The 17,286-nt window shown below is 36.3% G+C and overlaps 1 protein-coding gene across 6 annotated transcripts in view; it reads left to right on the top strand.

Moving 5' to 3' along the window:
- The window catches only part of MYO6 (myosin VI), a 109,112-nt gene that overhangs the window by 35,720 nt on the left and 56,106 nt on the right, over positions 1-17,286 (top strand). For all 6 annotated transcript variants that reach the window (XM_068678137.1, XM_068678140.1, XM_068678139.1 and 3 more), the window contains exons 4-9: positions 3,093-3,166; positions 5,138-5,267; positions 6,262-6,367; positions 8,383-8,438; positions 10,528-10,625; positions 11,431-11,595. In XM_068678137.1, the coding sequence (XP_068534238.1) occupies positions 3,093-3,166; positions 5,138-5,267; positions 6,262-6,367; positions 8,383-8,438; positions 10,528-10,625; positions 11,431-11,595 (629 nt within the window). The remainder of the gene's footprint in view (positions 1-3,092; positions 3,167-5,137; positions 5,268-6,261; positions 6,368-8,382; positions 8,439-10,527; positions 10,626-11,430; positions 11,596-17,286) is intronic.

The raw sequence follows: 17,286 nt of genomic DNA, 5'->3' as shown, positions 1-17,286 counted from the left end.
GACTGCTGGGGAAGGACCTTTGAAGTGAACTCGTAATACACATTGTGTTGATATGCAGGGGTTTTATTTTGTTAAATATATTATAGTTAGATCTGTGGAAACAAATCAAATATGCAAATCTGAAGTGAGGAGAGAGAGTACCAAGATAGGTGAGAAAGGACCAGCTTTTGTAGAAATGAATAGAATATAGAACTGAATATTTTGCCACTGTTGCTGTTTGTGAGCAAATCTATTCAGAGAGACTATCCTATCTAGAAGATCTGATGAGGGAAATTATTTTAAATATTTCTGATGGGGATTACTGCTTGGCCAAATACTAGTAACTTTGTAAATGGTGGGCAAAAGTGGCTTCTGTTGTTCTTCCTCTAAAATAAATAGCAGGTAGGACTTTGAAAGTTGTTGATGATTTAAGAAACAAGGTTTATATTGTGGGGGATGGCATTTATATCCCATGGCAGGAAGTACAGCTCTTACAACTGCTCTGTAAGGAACAAGAAAAAGCTTGTGGCAAGGCTTGAGGCTTCTGCTTGTACTTAGATGGAGCAGTGTTGATGGTGCAGTGTTGTCAGAGGTGGAACCAAGCTGGCAGCTTTGTTACCAGTTGCTGGCATTTGTACCTGTCTTCTCTGCACAAGATGATAGCTAGGGACATGCATTTAGTCTGTGTGTGTCTGTCACAGCAACCTTATTGAGATGTCCTGGCACCTCTGTGTCCCAGTCAGGGAACTGAAATTTGGAATGAGATACTGGAAGTCATTTGAGATTTTAGCAAAGTGCTATTCAATTAAGTTAAAACAGTCATCCTATGGGAGAAAATGTCTTCTTCGGCTTACTGGCTAAAATATAAAACTTAAAAATATTTTGTCCAGCAATCCCTTCTGTTTCAAATATTATTTTGAGGCTTTTCCAATATATTTCCACTTTACGCTCAGCAGTTGATGTTCGTCTCTAGCATGTGTGAAAACAAGTTCAGTTTCCTTCTCTCACAGAGAGGATTTGTGCTGATCATCAAAGATCTTTAAGAATAATTATTATATAAATATAATTCACTTTACAAACTACTGGGTGTTTTCCATCTCTCCTTATAATGCCGTTTTCAAAAATCCCGAAGGTCTAGTTAATAATACACTTACCATTCCAACCTGTGCTTAGTGATTAACTCCTTCCTGGGGTGTAATTTGCTAAGTATTGCTTTTTTTCCCCCCCACTACTCTTGGTCTTCTATATCCCAAATGCACTGGCTGCAAGAAAGACCTTTTTGAGAATCTAGCCCTTCCTCAAGTATGAATTTTTAGTAAATGCTGCAAGTGGTACAGAGACAAAAGATTTACCTTTCCTTGTGATTCACACTCCTCTTTCACTCATGTTTCAGTGTCTGTCACTATATATGGACAAAAAAACAAACCAGAACTTCTTGATTTTGAGGTGAAACAATTTTTAAAAAGAAAAGAAGGGGGTAGGTTATCAGATAAGAATTGTAAAAAATAAAATAAAATTCAGAAGAGACAGTGTGTGCAAATATGGCATTGGAATTTCCCGACTTTAAGTGCTTGAATTGACTTCCGTGAACTCTGTGTGTGTGTGTGTATGCAAATAATTATGTGGACTATGAAATGCACATATGCTGGTTATAGTCATGAATGAGCCATATGAATATGCAGAATTCTCCCTCTGGTTACTTCCTGTGGCTCTGGATAGGAGTGCCACTTTTAAGGGATTTATTCTAGAGAAGATACATTTTGAAATTGCAGATTGAAGCCTTAGTCTTGTCTTGAGGCAGCACTGTTTCTCCTGGAGCAGGCTCCTGTTCTGCACTGAGTCTCTTGCTTCAGGCTGGTCTGGTGCACGTGGTGTGAGGCAGAGCCATTCTCTGTCCTACTGCCAAAGGAAGGCTATAGGATGGAAAAAGACAACATCTGTGCTCTTGAGAAGCTCCCATTGTCTTTTGCCAGTATTGTTTGGGTTAGCAGGAGGAGGGTGGAGGGAGAAGTTAAGTTTCTTGCTGGGCTTCAGGCTTCCTTGCTGGGTGAGGTGTCTGGGAAGAAGGACTTCAAGTAATAAGAGTTGGCAGTCTCTCTTGCACATCTGTGGAAATGAGCTAGAACGTTTTTCTCTGCAAGGGCCCTTGAGGAAGGGCATTGGTCCCATTTGGCCCAAATTCAGAAATGACACCAGCTTTCTACACTTCACTGGTCATTGTACACTGATCATTCATCCCTTGTGTGAGGGAGGGGGTAGCAGTTAGCATTAAGTGCTTATTTCATCTGCAACTTCCTAAGTGCCACTAATCTGTAAGGCTTACCAGTATGGCAGGCAATCTGTTGTAACAAGACAAAATAGTGTTGTGCACTTAAATTTTAGACAGATAGAGGATTCTGCATATTTGCATATCGAGGCTGTGTAATAAGTAGTGCCTTCACTTCTCTCTAATTAAGGCTGCCAACACCTTCTGGTGTCTTAAACATCACGTTTCTGAAAACAGGGCCTAGATTTGCCAGCATGTTGAAACTCTGTGTGTGTGCCCACTCTCTGCCTTGGGATGCCTTTTGCTAACTTGTTGGCAAAGTTAGTTCAGCTATTTTATGTTAACAGGGTAAGAAAATAGCTCATTTCTCTTGTGTTAACATCCCCCCCAATAGTTTGTTTCCAGAGGCCTACTAGCAACAAGATGGTGTTACCCTGTGGATGTTGTTGCAGAGAGGAGATGGAAGGAAAAAACGTTGGTTTAAGGATTTTGATAGGCACTGGTTTCCACACTTTTGGGACAGCATGGAGGTTTGTCATAAAAAAGGACCTTAAAACTGACAATTTATACTGTGCACAATGTGTTGAGGGTCCTGTCATCTATTTCTTTGTTCAGCAACTTTCTTTAACTTAGGTTGCACGATAAGGAGTAGGTCTACAATTTTTAAAGCATGTATTGAGTCAGCAGTTCTTCTGCCTCGACACAGTGCAAGGGAATTATAGGATTAAACTGTAATCAAAGAGAGGGGAAGCAAAATGCTCCTTAATCCTAAGACTTAGGTGCTTGGCTGTACATTAAGGTTCTTCTGTGCTCTTAATGGTATATGATTGTTTTTTTTTATTTGCAGGTTCCCTGATGTATTTAAATGAAGCCACTCTCCTTCACAATATCAAGGTTCGGTACAGTAAGGACAGAATTTATGTAAGTATTACCTGTCATATCAACCGGTCTGACAATAAATATCCTTTCAAAACACACAAAACAACAACAAAATTTTTTCCTCTATCACAGAAAATCAGTAGGAATAGTACCATCAGAAGGTTAGGAGGTTTTAGGCATTTTTTGCTATCTTGCTTGAGACCTGAATCAAATTGATGCTTGCTATTTTTTTAATCAGGCAGGGCAATAGATTTTTCTCTACTTGACTGCTCAGTTGCAACTACAGCACAGCATTTGTATCAGAAAGGTCTGTTCCTGTAGGGAACTTACCTACCAGTGGAGTAGCTTTTAACAAAGTGGTTCTTTCTTCATTATTTTTGAACGAAGCAAACAGGTGCCGTCTCTGACACCTCCTAGCTCAGATGTCCATCTTAATCTTTTATATTGCTATCAAATTGCCTAATTGTACTTAATGAATTCTGACTAAATTACATTTTGTCCTTGCCATCTGCCCTGACACTGACAGCTGTGAAACAGAAGAAAGATAAGAATTTTCTTTCTTATTTTTTTCCTAGTAGAAAGCTGGCTAGTGATAGTGTAAAATAATTCTACACAATTTCTAAGTGTCGGTGTTCAAATAATCAATTTCTGTGTTAATCTGCGGTTCTAAAATGAATTGATTTCGCGTTATACCCTTTTATTTATACAGAAAAAAGTATAGTTGTTTTCCTTTGTTGCAGTTAACTTTACACAGCTATAAATTCTTTATAGGCTCAAGATAAGCACCAGCTTTAAAATAAATAAATAAAAGTGGCAATTTGAATGCTGTCCTGGAAAAATAGTAATAAAACACACATGCACACAAAAACCCCAATGCAATAAAATAAATTCTGAAACTGAACTGGTCATGAGGGAGGACAGTATTTAGTTTCACAAACCTTTTCTTCATTTTAAACTACTGCTACTAATATGTTGCCCTGAGTGGGTATATTTTCTTTCTTTATTTTATTATTATTATTATTTAGAGCTGGTTAACAACATTTGCATTCTTATTAAGAGGAAAACTAATATTAGAACTTGCAGCTCATGAGGAACTCTGTGCATGAATTTTCCATCAGAGAAATAAGTGATGAAAATAGAAGCATCTAAGAAAATTAATATATTGCACATGCCCAGCCTTCTGTCAACATGTCATGATAGTGTCCAAAATTCAGTCGTGGGATATGCTTAGTAACAATCAACCAAATAAGTTATTCAGGCTGAGGTTTTATCTGATTTTCTCCAGACCTTTTCCATCAAATCTGCTTTTTTCTGTGCTGCAGACATCTGTTCATCCTTGTATGTGATCTGGCCATTAAAACCAAAGTATGAAAGGTTTTTCAGAAATGTTAACTACAATGTATCTTTGGCTTTCCTTATTGTACAAAACGTTTTAGTTTTCCTTATGGTCAAAAACTAAAAGGCAGACCTGGTTTGAGATTTTTCTCAAATTCCTTCTCTATTACAGAGCATTTGTATTCTGTATTTCTCACTGTGGAAACAGCCATAGCTAATTTCTCGCAGTTGAATGATTTTATTGCCTGACTCAAGCTTGTTCCCAGCAGTCCTTCCTGCTGAGTTGCTTCCATTTGATAGTGAAAAATTAATGTCATTGGAGGAGACTGCATTGTGCTAGCAAAGAGTTTAGTTTAGAGGAGGAAGTAGTGATGTTTTATCCGTGATCCAACAAGTCATACAATAGGAAATCATTTAAAAGAAGAGGGAGAAAGGTCAAATTCAGGACATACTCCACAGCTCAGTGGTTAGGAAATTCTCCTGAGAAATGCGTTTTCACAGAAGTCCTGAGAAGATAATTAGAGGAACTCTGAAAACATATCCCTTCTTGTACCGATTAGCTAGAGAGAATTGTAATTGTTATACTTCAGCTGTACTCTTCAATAATAATAGAAAATTGCTGTTAACCACTTGGCTGGATACTAGCTAATTGTTTGCTGTTAATTGTTTTCTTCACAGACATACGTAGCCAACATTCTCATTGCAGTGAATCCGTATTTTGATATACCCAAGTTTTATACTTCAGATACTATTAAAAAGTACCAGGGTAGATCACTTGGGACGTTGCCACCACATGTTTTTGCTATTGGTATGTATTGAGTCTGGGTTTTGTCGTTTACAGAACAAGAATTAAATACTTTGCAGCTATATGCAAACTGCAGCTCTGTAACTGTAACTTTAAGCTATTAGCAAATAAAAAGCAATTGCTAAAATTGCAAATTTTCTCATCCTTGATATGCAGTTGGAAGAATCTGGCAACTAATTATGATTGTTCTGTACATCCAGTGTTTTATGTCTAAGCAGTTTTAATATAATTTACAATCATAAAATTAAAAAAAATCAAATTTTAGAAGTGAAGAATGACAATTAAAACTGGGAAAATATAATGATTTCATTTGGTCTTATATAACCAAATCACATGCGCTGTTTGTTTTTTAGATGATTATGTTATAGGCAGAAAATGTATTTAAATATTATTATTGGGATAAACCTTATTTTAAGTCACTTGGAAAGTAATCATGTTTAAGAAAAATTCTATGAATACAGCATTTGATTGGAATACAGCCTTCTGAGAGTGCTAAACTTTGTTTTGTAATCAAACAATTGTTGAAGTCTAAACAGCTGTTTTATTCAGTACTTGCTGCATAACAACAACAACAAAAATATATTAAAATACACAAATATGTTTCCAAGTGTCCTTGGCTCAGATTTTGCTTTGCAAAGTGCAACTGAAAGTTTCCCTTTAAAAAAACTATTGAAGTAAGCTTGATTTTCAGCTGTTTTGTGAATGCATTTAACAGAAGAGATTTATTTCTAGGTGGTTGCTTTGTTTTATTTTGTTCTGAAAAGTTGATTAGGTTTTTGTTTCCAAGGACTTTAAGCTCTAACATGTTGGAGGGAGGGCAGCTATAATATAGTTTAAAGAGAAACTTTACAACTGAGTCTATAACAATTTAAAGATTTGCTTTTTATTCTTGAAAATGTTAAATTTTCCTGTTTGTATTGTGATTAATTTTTGTTTTAACATTCAGGAGAGATGAAAACATAATTTTTGTCATGTCTCATGTATTCTTTTATTTAAGCTGATAAAGCATACCGTGATATGAAAGTACTCAAGATGAGTCAGTCCATCATAGTTTCTGGAGAATCAGGAGCTGGAAAGACAGAAAACACTAAATTTGTTTTAAGGTATGTACTTTTGGACCAAAGTTATTCAGTGATTTTCTTTTGTTGTTGTGTTTGTCTGACATACACAGTTAATTGTAAGGTAATCAGTCAGTAACGTAACATTAAGACCCAATTCAGTAAGTTATGTGCATCCTTCTACATACACTTTAATACAAGAAATTCACAGGGTTAAACATAAATGCTGACATGGTAACATATGGCAATGTCTGCATATTCACAGAAACCAGAACTCGGTTGTAGTGACATCACATAGTTATTATGGTTTATGATGCAGTCATTTTGGTATCGTGCATCTGGTACTGTGGTTGATAAAATTTAAATTAGGCACTTTAATTGTGCCTTGCAAGACACACTTGTTTTTGCCATAACTGTGCATGTGTCTGTTTTCCCTGTCTTTGTTTCTTCAGTTTACTTGAGTATTCATTTTAACTATTGATTTTTGAGACAACTGCAGGAATTCCATAATATACTTCTACCCTAATTTGCTGAATAAGTACTGAATAATGGGATTTATCTATTTATTGATGTTTGGGTATGACAGATACTAAATCAAGCATAAATAAACTATCTGGAGGCCATATTGCTGATATATACTAGTCTTCCTTCCATACATGTTTTTAATGATTTTGACCATATTTGTGTCATAATTTAACTGCTTTATACATGTATCACTCTGGAGCACTGTAGCTGGAGAGCACTGCTGCATAAAATTCGCCTACAATACAAATACAAATTATACAAAATTATACAAATTATTAAATACAAATTATTTAGGGAAGCACAGTGCAGGCAGTGTGAATGCTTTCCCTTCCCCCCTTATCGTTGTTTCTCTGTGTAAATCTTGAACTCCCTTTTCTCTTGCATCACGTATGTATGTACAGCAGTGGTGTTATCTTCCCACATCCCAGGAAGACTTGTCATGGTTGGCCATCCGTCCTTCATACTCCTCTTCCCCTGTGCAACCTTTAGCGGAGAGCTGTAGGAGTTGCGGCAAGGTGATGGTAATGATATTTATAGGGGATGTCCTAACAGAAGACAGCTCACAACTTTGATCCTGCCAAGAATAAAGAAAGACTGCAGGCACTGGGAGAACATCCCCTGAGGAATGTCCTCAAAGGCTGTTATTCTTCGGCTTCTCAGCAAAGGAAGTTCTGATTACATGGCAGGCAAATAGCACTGCTGCTGCTTCTCCCCGCCACCTACCCCCACAGAGTCTGTGTACAAAATGTCATTGAGTTTTAAAAACAGGAAGGCTTTTTCCTTGTGTAATCAGAAGGCAAGAGGTACTACTAATACAGCTCTGTTAATGTTTCTAAACTGTTTTTTGGAAGGTTCTATTTCGAGAACTGTTTTTAATATGTCCCAGATTTAGTTGTATGTTTCCAGAAGGTATGCCCTGTATTCAGGGGAGGTGGTGGTGGTGTTTAAGAAACAAACAAACAAAAAACACACACGCCAAAAAAAAAAAAAAAAAAAAAAAGCTGCACCTTCAAAGAAACTTTTGAATTTGTTTTCAAATTCCTTCTTCAATTGCTAAATTGAACTATACCTTAAATATGTATTGCAATTTCCTGTCTCACAATCTACATGTAGGATTTTTATTAACATTGATGGTTGTGAATGCAGACGCTGTATGCATGGAACTTAAATTCAGGAAATACATCTGACAGTTCATGAGTCTATTGAGATTACTAATATACAGATAATAGAGTAATAGATTCACTGTATTTGTATAAAAGTGTAATTTCCATATGCATATCTAAAAGAAATTTCCAACTTATCCTGATATATTGAAGAAAGAACCCAAAGTCTACAAGAATATTTCTTTTACAGAAAAAAAAAAAAAAAAAGGTCAAATTGTATTTATTTTAAAAGGATGCGGGAACTTGGAACTTAAAATCAGTATGCCCACCCTTCAGCAAGTAGTCAATAAGTATGGTGCTCAGACCTGTTGACTTCAGGTAACCTGACACGTAAAGGATATTTTAACTTTATTTTTATCTTTTTTTTTACAGGTATTTGACAGAGTCTTATGGTACTGGCCAAGACATTGATGATAGAATTGTAGAAGGTATTATATTTTGTTTTAATTCAGTTTAAGGTTCCAACTTGATATTCTTATTTTATTTTATTTTCAAATTTGATATGTCAAACAATATCAGCTAGGATGAAAATACTATCCGAGTTCCTAGGACATAACGTACCTTGATCCTAAAGTCTTAAAATATATTTTTTTATTTATGATTTCCTTTACTTTTATTTAATAAGGTGTCATACAGTACTCGATCTTGACTTTGAGTTGAACTTCACACGTGTACACTGGATTTTATGTTGTATGAATCTGCAAGGAGAATATAATATTCTCATTAATACCTCTTACTACCAGGAAGATATAATTCCTCTTTCTCAGCAGAATGTTTATCGTTTATCTCTTTTTCATTGTGTCTATCTTTATAATAGGTTCCCAAACAAGGTTAGAAGAGAGTGTTTTGTTTGGTTTTGGTCAATTGGTTGAGCATTTTTAATGGTGCATGGAATTCCTAATTAACCAGAAAATAACTTTTTGAGAAAGCATAAATATCTCAAAACCCAAACAACCACTCTAAAAATCTGTCAGTCTGTAGGTCCTACTAGATTTATTTCAGGATTTTATTACTCTTATTTTTTCCTAACCAAAATTTTTTACTTTTGCTTTAAATATTCCTGTTTACATATTTGAGCCATTGATTATTCAAGAGCAGTACTGCAGGCTTTAATCTCTTGTTGCTGAGGGTTTGCTTAAATCAATTTCTCAGTGCTAAAGGAACACAGAAAGAGGCCAAGAGTTGGATAATGCCTGGTGCCGTATGCCATAAAATTAATTGGTGCTTCTAGGTATTATGATTAAAGTGTTTTTGTTTTGTTTTTAAATTTAAAATGGCATCCAGTGCATGAATTTTAAAGTTTTTTAAGCACAATTTTAATGAGCATGCTTACAAGATCTGTATTAATAGAGGAGCCTTTAACCTATCTGAAGGGCCTCTTGCAATTTCTTTTTATTCTAAACAATTCTTCAAAACTATTAATATTACGTAAAGTGTCTGGATACCCGAACAAAGGTGTCTTAATAAGACAGCTATGAAAGTCACACTTGCATTTTCATAAGCTTTAAGTATGAAAAAATGAAAACCTAGCCAAAACAAAAAAGATAATGCTGATGCCTCGCTAAATAATGCATTACCATCCCTAATTTATCCAACCACTGTAGTTATTCCTTCATATAAAAATTTAATTTTTATAGGAGCAAACTTGTAGATGGTCGTCAGTGGAGGTTTAAATCTGAGTTTCTGCTCACTTAGTTTCCAATTAATGTGTTTTAGTTATAAGCATCAAAATACTTTGCAGATACTTTCCTTGGTTTATTGTTAGTGCAATTCACAAAACTGTTTTTCTTTGGTCTTCGGAGGTAGCAAAATGCATTCTTTCATAAGCCTTGTGTTTCATTACTACTAAACCTTTTCAAACTGCCTAAGCTATGCATGATTTATATAAATATAAAACATACATTAGATTGCTGCCACTCTTTCTGTATGGGTGCTTTAAGGTGCTTGAGAACTGCAGCCAGTAAAACAAAAAATAACTCATTCACTTAATTGAGCTAATACGAAAGGGCATTTTTAAGTTGTTTTTGAAATCAACACCCTTTTCTAATACGTATTTTTATTCCCTAATCAATCTAACATGCAGCATGCATGACATTTAAGTGGCATTTTTGTCTGTGGGATAAGTGGGTAGTTTAGGTTTTATGAATAACAACTCATTGGGAAATGTCAAATAGTGTATTGTATCATAGAGTTTATGTATTGGTTATTTACCTGCTTGCTGTAGAAGAACGTCACTGAATCATTTCTGGTAATTGTAACTGAATTTCTTACAGTATCGATTCAAGTATTTTGTAGCGTTATTTATTTAAGCACTTCATTGTAAATTCCATCACAGTATATCCAGTACAATTTGCAAAATTAGTTATTCCTGATAGTTAATACTTCTCCTTCAATTTTCAAACGTTATTCCTAATAAGGTCAGTGAATCATTGAAATGTATTTATTCTCTCTTTCATTTTGGTAGTTTATTGATCAAATTTTAACGCTTCCTTTTTATTATTATTTTTTTTTAAACAGCAAATCCACTATTGGAAGCCTTTGGAAATGCAAAGACTATTCGCAACAACAATAGTAGTCGTTTTGGGAAATTTGTGGAAATTCACTTCAATGAAAAGGTACTGGAATTTTGATACAGATACGAGTGTCGATTTTCACCATGAAATGGAAATGTTAGATTGGAAGAAGGCTAAATAGACTTACCTATCTTGCATCAAATACCTACTGTCCTTGATTGCCACATTTGATTATCACCTTGAAAGTAAAGCTAACGACACAGTACTGTGTCATTACTAGAAAATGGTGGGTCAAGTCAATGGGAAAATTGCTTCCATCTGTAACTAAAGAATAAAAATTGTTCCCTTCATTACAAGAAGGGGGAAAAGGCACATCTAAAGAATAACTTAATTGCTCTTAAGTATTTATGCATTTCTTTAATGTACAAATAAGCATGATTTGCATATAATATATCAACAGATATAAATTTATTTTAATGCTTTAATACTTTGTATTAATTACTGATATTTTTATTTATTGGTATGAAGTTTTGGTACCTTGCATCAATATTATGTATGTAACAGAAAGCATGGAACATTTTTTTTTGGTCAGAAATATTACACATTGTGTAGCATTTGAAATTTTTCTTTGGATATATTTTAGCTTCCATAGCTTATATATTTGCATATAGAATTGCTGCTCATGAGTGTGAAGTAGGCCCCTGTAGCTTCAATGCCTGGGAAAAGTTATAGTAAAGGTAACAGCTTCTTTTTTAGGATTTATATATATATTAGATAAAGATACATGTTAATCTTTGGAGCTGCACCTGTTGAAAGAGCCAGGTCAGACAATTATAAATTGATGAACTCTGAATCTCAAGTAAACTAAAAACATTCAGATAATGAGAAAAATATTTCTTCTTCCTAGAACTCCGTGGTTGGTGGATTTGTATCACATTATCTTCTGGAGAAATCTAGGATCTGTGTGCAAGGCAAAGAAGAGAGGAATTACCATATCTTTTACAGGCTTTGTGCTGGTGCTCCAGAAGACATTAGGGAAAAACTGTATCTAAGTTCTCCTGACAGCTTTAGGGTGAGTATTGGAGTCAGCATTTGTAAAGCTTTTCATTATTGCCATACATTGATTTCTCTCGTAGATCTTATTAAAATACCTGTTACCTTTGACAAACTCTTTTCTGTTACAAAATTCAGAAAATAATTTATTTTCTTAAACCTATTTGATCTAGAGATCTATAGGCTCTCTGCCATATTATCTTTATTGGAAGATTTCCTGTACTTGCCTTGTGTTTTTAAAATTGAAGAATCTCTGCTTTTTCCAAAAAATACTCTTGCATACCCAGCTGCTAGTAATTTTGTTATGATCTCTTTTTGAGGTGTAAAGTGTAAGTTTTTTGACTGTGATCCAACTATTCTGTGGGTAACCCATTATAAAATCTGGAAAACTGCGTTTATTTCTTCCTTTTCCAGCTGTGCATTTAGGAGGACCTGGGAATTTTGTCCTGCAATTCTGTCCTTTATTTTTACCTCACACTTTGTACCAGGGATCAAACTGCAGTGACAGGGTGGTTGTGCAGTCTGTATGCTTTTATATCACTTTTCTTTCCTACACTGTTGCATCTTGTGCCTATCTTTCTCTACTGTCTAGATTTGTCATTAGTACTTCTCCAGTTCTGAGTTTCTCGCATTCCTCTCTTCATCTGACAGAAGTCTGTGTTGTTCTTCAACCCTCCAGGTTACATGATGAGACTTGACACTTCCTTAGGCTGAAAGCTTACACTTTTATCTCCATTTGACCTGAAGCCCATGCTCAACGTTTCCTGCCAGGATTATTACTTCTGTTCATTAAGCATGCTTCTGTTTCTTAAGTTTTATATCTGCTAATTTATTCTTTCTCTAGAACTACTTTTTTTTTTCTTTTTTTTTTTTTTCCTGAGTTCTGGCTATCTTTCATCAACCTGTTACTGCTCCAGTCACTCAAGCCATGGAGTAGCCAACAAAATATGAATACAGTCAGTGTTGAATATAATACTCTTAACCATACATAAATGAAAATGAAGTCAAAATAAACTGGGAGGAAATAAGACGTGAATTATTGTACATCTTTAAAAATGTTAGCTTAATGTTCAGTGGCAGGGAAAAAGCAGAGTAGGGTTTTAGGAATTACTAGAAAAGTAAATGAGAGTGAAATGGTGTGTTATACTATTATATTTGTAAATAGGGTGAAGAGTTTTATCATCTCAGCTGAAAAAGAAATAGTAAAATACCGGGGTGAAATGCAGGTCATGGCTAAAGATAAAGCACTGGATAGTATGGACCTTTTAATTCAATCTAGTGTGGCTCTTCTTACGACTCCTGATTTGTTTACTGCCTTCTCCTTCTCCTCATGCTTTATTTTTGACATTTTTTCCCTTTTGTGAGATCATGTGGTTTTGCCTGATAACCCTGATTGCGTGTTATGTTTCCAGTAGAAATCCCACAAGCAGGCTGGCTTTCCGTGCTACCATTAAGCTTTTGCATTCTTTTCCTCCCATCTTTTCCACTAAAGAGTTCTACTACTGCAATTTAACTTTTTTCTGCTTTCCTTCTTTCTCCCCCATTTCCCTTGCTTCAGATTTCACTGAATTGTTTTCAAAAACAATTGACAAATGATGCAATTTCCTATCGCTTTCTTGTCCTTCTTGCCAGTTAAAATCTTTTCTTTACTTTGCTTTCTGTATTTGTGTGAGTTACTCCAACCCTATTTCCCTTATTTTAAATTGTCTTTTAATTCTCAGTGTTCCACACCTCTCTTGTTGCAGTGTTGTGGTTTAACAGGGCAGGCAGCTCAGCACCACACAGCTGCTTGTTCTCTCTCCCCAGCTGCGATGGGGGAAAGAATTGGGGAGGTGAAAGTGCAAGAACTCACGGGCTGAGATAAAGACAGTTTACTAGGCAAAGCAAAAGCTGCATGCGCAAGCAAAGCAGGGAATCCATTTGCTATCTCCCATCGGCAGGCAGGAGCTCAGCCACTTCCAGGACAGCAGGGCTCATCACGGGTAGAGGTTCCTTGGTCAGATAAATGCCATCACTCCCAGTGGTCCCCCCTTCCTCCTTCTTTACTCCAGTTTTATTGCTGAGCACTACGCCACCTGGTGTGGGCCATCCCTTTGGCCAACTTGGGCCAGCTGCCTGGCCATGTCCCCTCCCAGCTCCTGGGGCACCCCCAGCCTCCTCACGGGCAGGGCAGCACAAGGAGAGGAAAGTCCTTGGCTCTGTGTAGGCACTGCTCTGCAACAACTAAAACATCAGTGTGTTATCACCACTATTTTCATCACAAGTCCAAAACATAGCATCATACAAACATCTACAAAGAAAATTATCTCTATCCCAGCCAGAACCATGGCATGCAGTCATCGTATTTTTTTCTTGCTGAACTAATACAGTTGTACAACTTTTTTCTTATTATTTTCCTGGTTGTTCTTTTCCTTTCCTATCAAAGCAGGCTTCTGTTTTCCCACTTGGGGTCCTTCTAAGCCTTCTCTCATTTTAGACTGTCATCACCAATTTTACTAGTAAGGTGAAGACTTCAGTCACTCATTCCTGCACTTTTATTATTTATACATGATTTATACATCTATGTGTATCAAAAGGATACATGTATCCTTTTGACAAACACACTTGAACTGTAAGTATCTGCAAACATCATTTTGTGCTTTGTTGACTTGTGTTGATAAGAAAAACATTGGTAAATCAAATCCTACTGGTAGACACTTGTTAGTTGTTTGCTGGAGTTGTCTCATTTGTCTCCGTCTCTCCATTGTCTCTTGGTTTATGCCTGGCTTGGAATCTTGGTGACGCAGAACTCTGTGCATTTCTAAAGCACACAGAGCAAATTGCTGCCTAGGGCTTGTAAGGGTTTTGTAACGCAGGCCTGGAGAGTGCGTGGAATTACAGACATATTAACTGACTGTCAGCTCTGTAGACTTCCTTTTTCTTAAGTGAGGTGAGGAGCACTGCTAACAAAGCATTATGCTACCGTGTTAAGTTTTTTTTTGTTGGCGTTTTCCCACTACTTAATTTTCTCAATAAAACTTGTTGCACTGTGCTTATCTATTACTTTACCCTATATCTTCCACACTCATTTTCATCAGAATTTAGTAGAGGGCTAGAAGCTTTAAAGATACGATGTTCCTACTACTTTTGTACAAAGCAGTAGTTACCAAGGTGAGACCTGCGTTAACTGTGGGCACGGCAGTTGCACGCCAGTCACTAACAGGTTGCTGCTGCCTTTTCAGCCAGCCAGGTCTGTGCCTGCATGCTGATGAGCTGGGTGCAGAGCTGCAGTTCTGTACAGTACAGACTGTGCATTTCTCCATTAGTATCCAGATGATCTTGCTCCCTAAAAGCCAAAGCTTTCTTCTTTACTGTCCAACTATTACATGCAGTATTCTTTTGTATGTTTTAAATCTAAAATCTCGAGCAGTTTTTCAAAGATGTGTTTTTATTGCATAGTCACTGCTCCATTAAAAATTATTTCTTGCAGCTCCTGGATTGTTAATTCTATAGCTGGATATGTCATGTGCTCACTGTTGGGATTTTTTTCATCAAAAGCTCTGCTCATGATCTCTGCTTATGACATTCAATTGCAGATGTCAAAATTATAACCTGCTTAAAATCAGGCTGGTGCAGTGCAGTACTGAACAACACAATTGCCGGCACAGAAGGTACTCGCTGTGCCTGTTGCATTTACAAAGAGCTTACAGTGACACCTGCCTTGTCAGCTGTCTTATGATTTTTTGGACTCCTGCTGTAAGGATTATTTTTTCTGTGCTCTTCACTCATTTGCTGCATCAGGTTTTTGTCATGAAATGTGGCTCTGAGTAATAATTCATGTTTCACTTTTTTACCACATTATTTCTTGACTATGTACCTGTCTTGTTCAAATTACTGAGGAAAGACAGTCTATCAAGCTTCTAACCATAGATGGAGATATTTTGCTAACTAGCATTTGGTGTTCGATCAATGTTTAGATATCAATGTTAATGTTTTGGAGGCCTGTCAAGAAAAACTTTCAGGAAAAGATTTTATTCTCAGATAAGTTGTTTAGAAAAATCCATCCCTAGGGCTGCAGTTTTACATTTGTTCTATTTTGCCATTTGTGGCTTTTAGCTTATCAAGCCAAAGTCCAAGTTAGACACAGCGAGGGCCTTAAGACTCAAGTGTGTTTTGCTCAGTGCTTGGTTTCTCTTAACTATATGAACTTGAAAATAGGACCCTCTCAGATCTAAGGCAGTTCTCATTTTTCACAGAAGTGAAATGACATTAAAAGACAAAGGGTAACAATGCTCTGTTCTTCTGCCAATTCCCCTGCCTGTCCTTGACTTAAGCGATCCCTTGTAAGCTCCTCCCTGTGTTTGGCTGTCTCAGCGCTGGCCGTGCCTGCTCTGGGCACTCGAACCAAGACAACTGCATTGGCTTCATCTGCCTGAACTGTCTGAATTTCAGCAGTGCCGATGGGGGCTACCTCTCCCTCAGCTCGCACTAGGAAAGTGTGAATTTACGCGGCAAAATGGCTATAAGGAGTTGCAGATTTCTCTTCTCGACTCACCTCTGAACACAGCCACACAAAAACATGCAGTCCTGGTTGCTCATCTTTTGGGTTCCCCTGCAGGACTTTCCAGAGATTCAAAGTCGTAGGTAATTCTCTGCTGAACCTTGTTGGCCCATGTGGCTTTGACTGCACCACATGGCTTTGAAAGTAAACCTGCGCAGACAATAGCTGATGGATATGAGAAGCTGAATTTTTTTCACATTTTGGTTTCCATATGGTTTCCATTAAGGTTGCCTTACATTTGGATACATATACATATATATAAATATATATATATATTTTTTTTTCATTTTGTATATAAATTTTAATCAAAGTGTGTAATTAACTGCATGCATTTAGTTGCAAACTTCTTTGTATGTGGGCAGACCAAGAAATCAGTTCAGTTCCTTTTGACAAAGAGCTGTTACCGTGATTTTGGACAGATTTCGTATTTTCAACTGAACAAATCAGAAAGGAAAAGTTGTTGATCCCATTTTACTGGAAATGTCAGTCTTCATGCTTGATCTGTTCCCTTTACTATACAATGTGAGATGGATATCAAAAGCCATATTCTGAATTAGGCTTTTGCTTGGACCAGATTATAAACTTTTAAGACTGTTTTTATTATGCTATGTCTCTGACTGCTTATAGAAATATATCACTGGTGAGGAAAAAAGCAACCACACAAGTACATTATAGATAGTACCACAGCTTCTTTGATCCTATCTCTCTCACCACCTCACGGCACTATCTAAGGCTTCTATATTGCAGAAAACACAAACAGTATTCTGAATTTTATCTGGTGTTATGTACAACTCGGTGGAGTAAAATTTGGTATTACAAATTGGCCATAAAATGTATTTTCTTGATTCCTGATTTTAGTTGTCTTTTATGTAGTGTAGTAAGTTTAGTAGAGCTAAACAAAGAAAAGATGTTGAGACTTAACAAATGAATATCCCATTTTGTCAAAACCTATTTCAGTTGTCAAAATTGAAAAGCTTTCAATAGAAGTTTGTTAAAGTTGCACTTCTCTCTTTTTTTTTTTTTTTGATATTATGAAAAAATGTAAAAACTTTTTCAGTGAATGAATTCTGAATACCTGTAGTATTGTGGTTATTATGTGATCGAAACAAGCCATGCAAAGCGAGCCTTAAATAATAGCATAAGTTTCTCTCACTTCTGTCTTTGTGTGCA

This window comes from Anas acuta, chromosome 3 (genome assembly GCF_963932015.1).
Source record: "Anas acuta chromosome 3, bAnaAcu1.1, whole genome shotgun sequence".
NCBI lineage: Eukaryota > Metazoa > Chordata > Aves > Anseriformes > Anatidae > Anas > Anas acuta.
The sequence above is the reverse complement of the archived record's forward strand: the minus strand, read 5'-3'. Positions and strand labels throughout refer to the sequence as shown.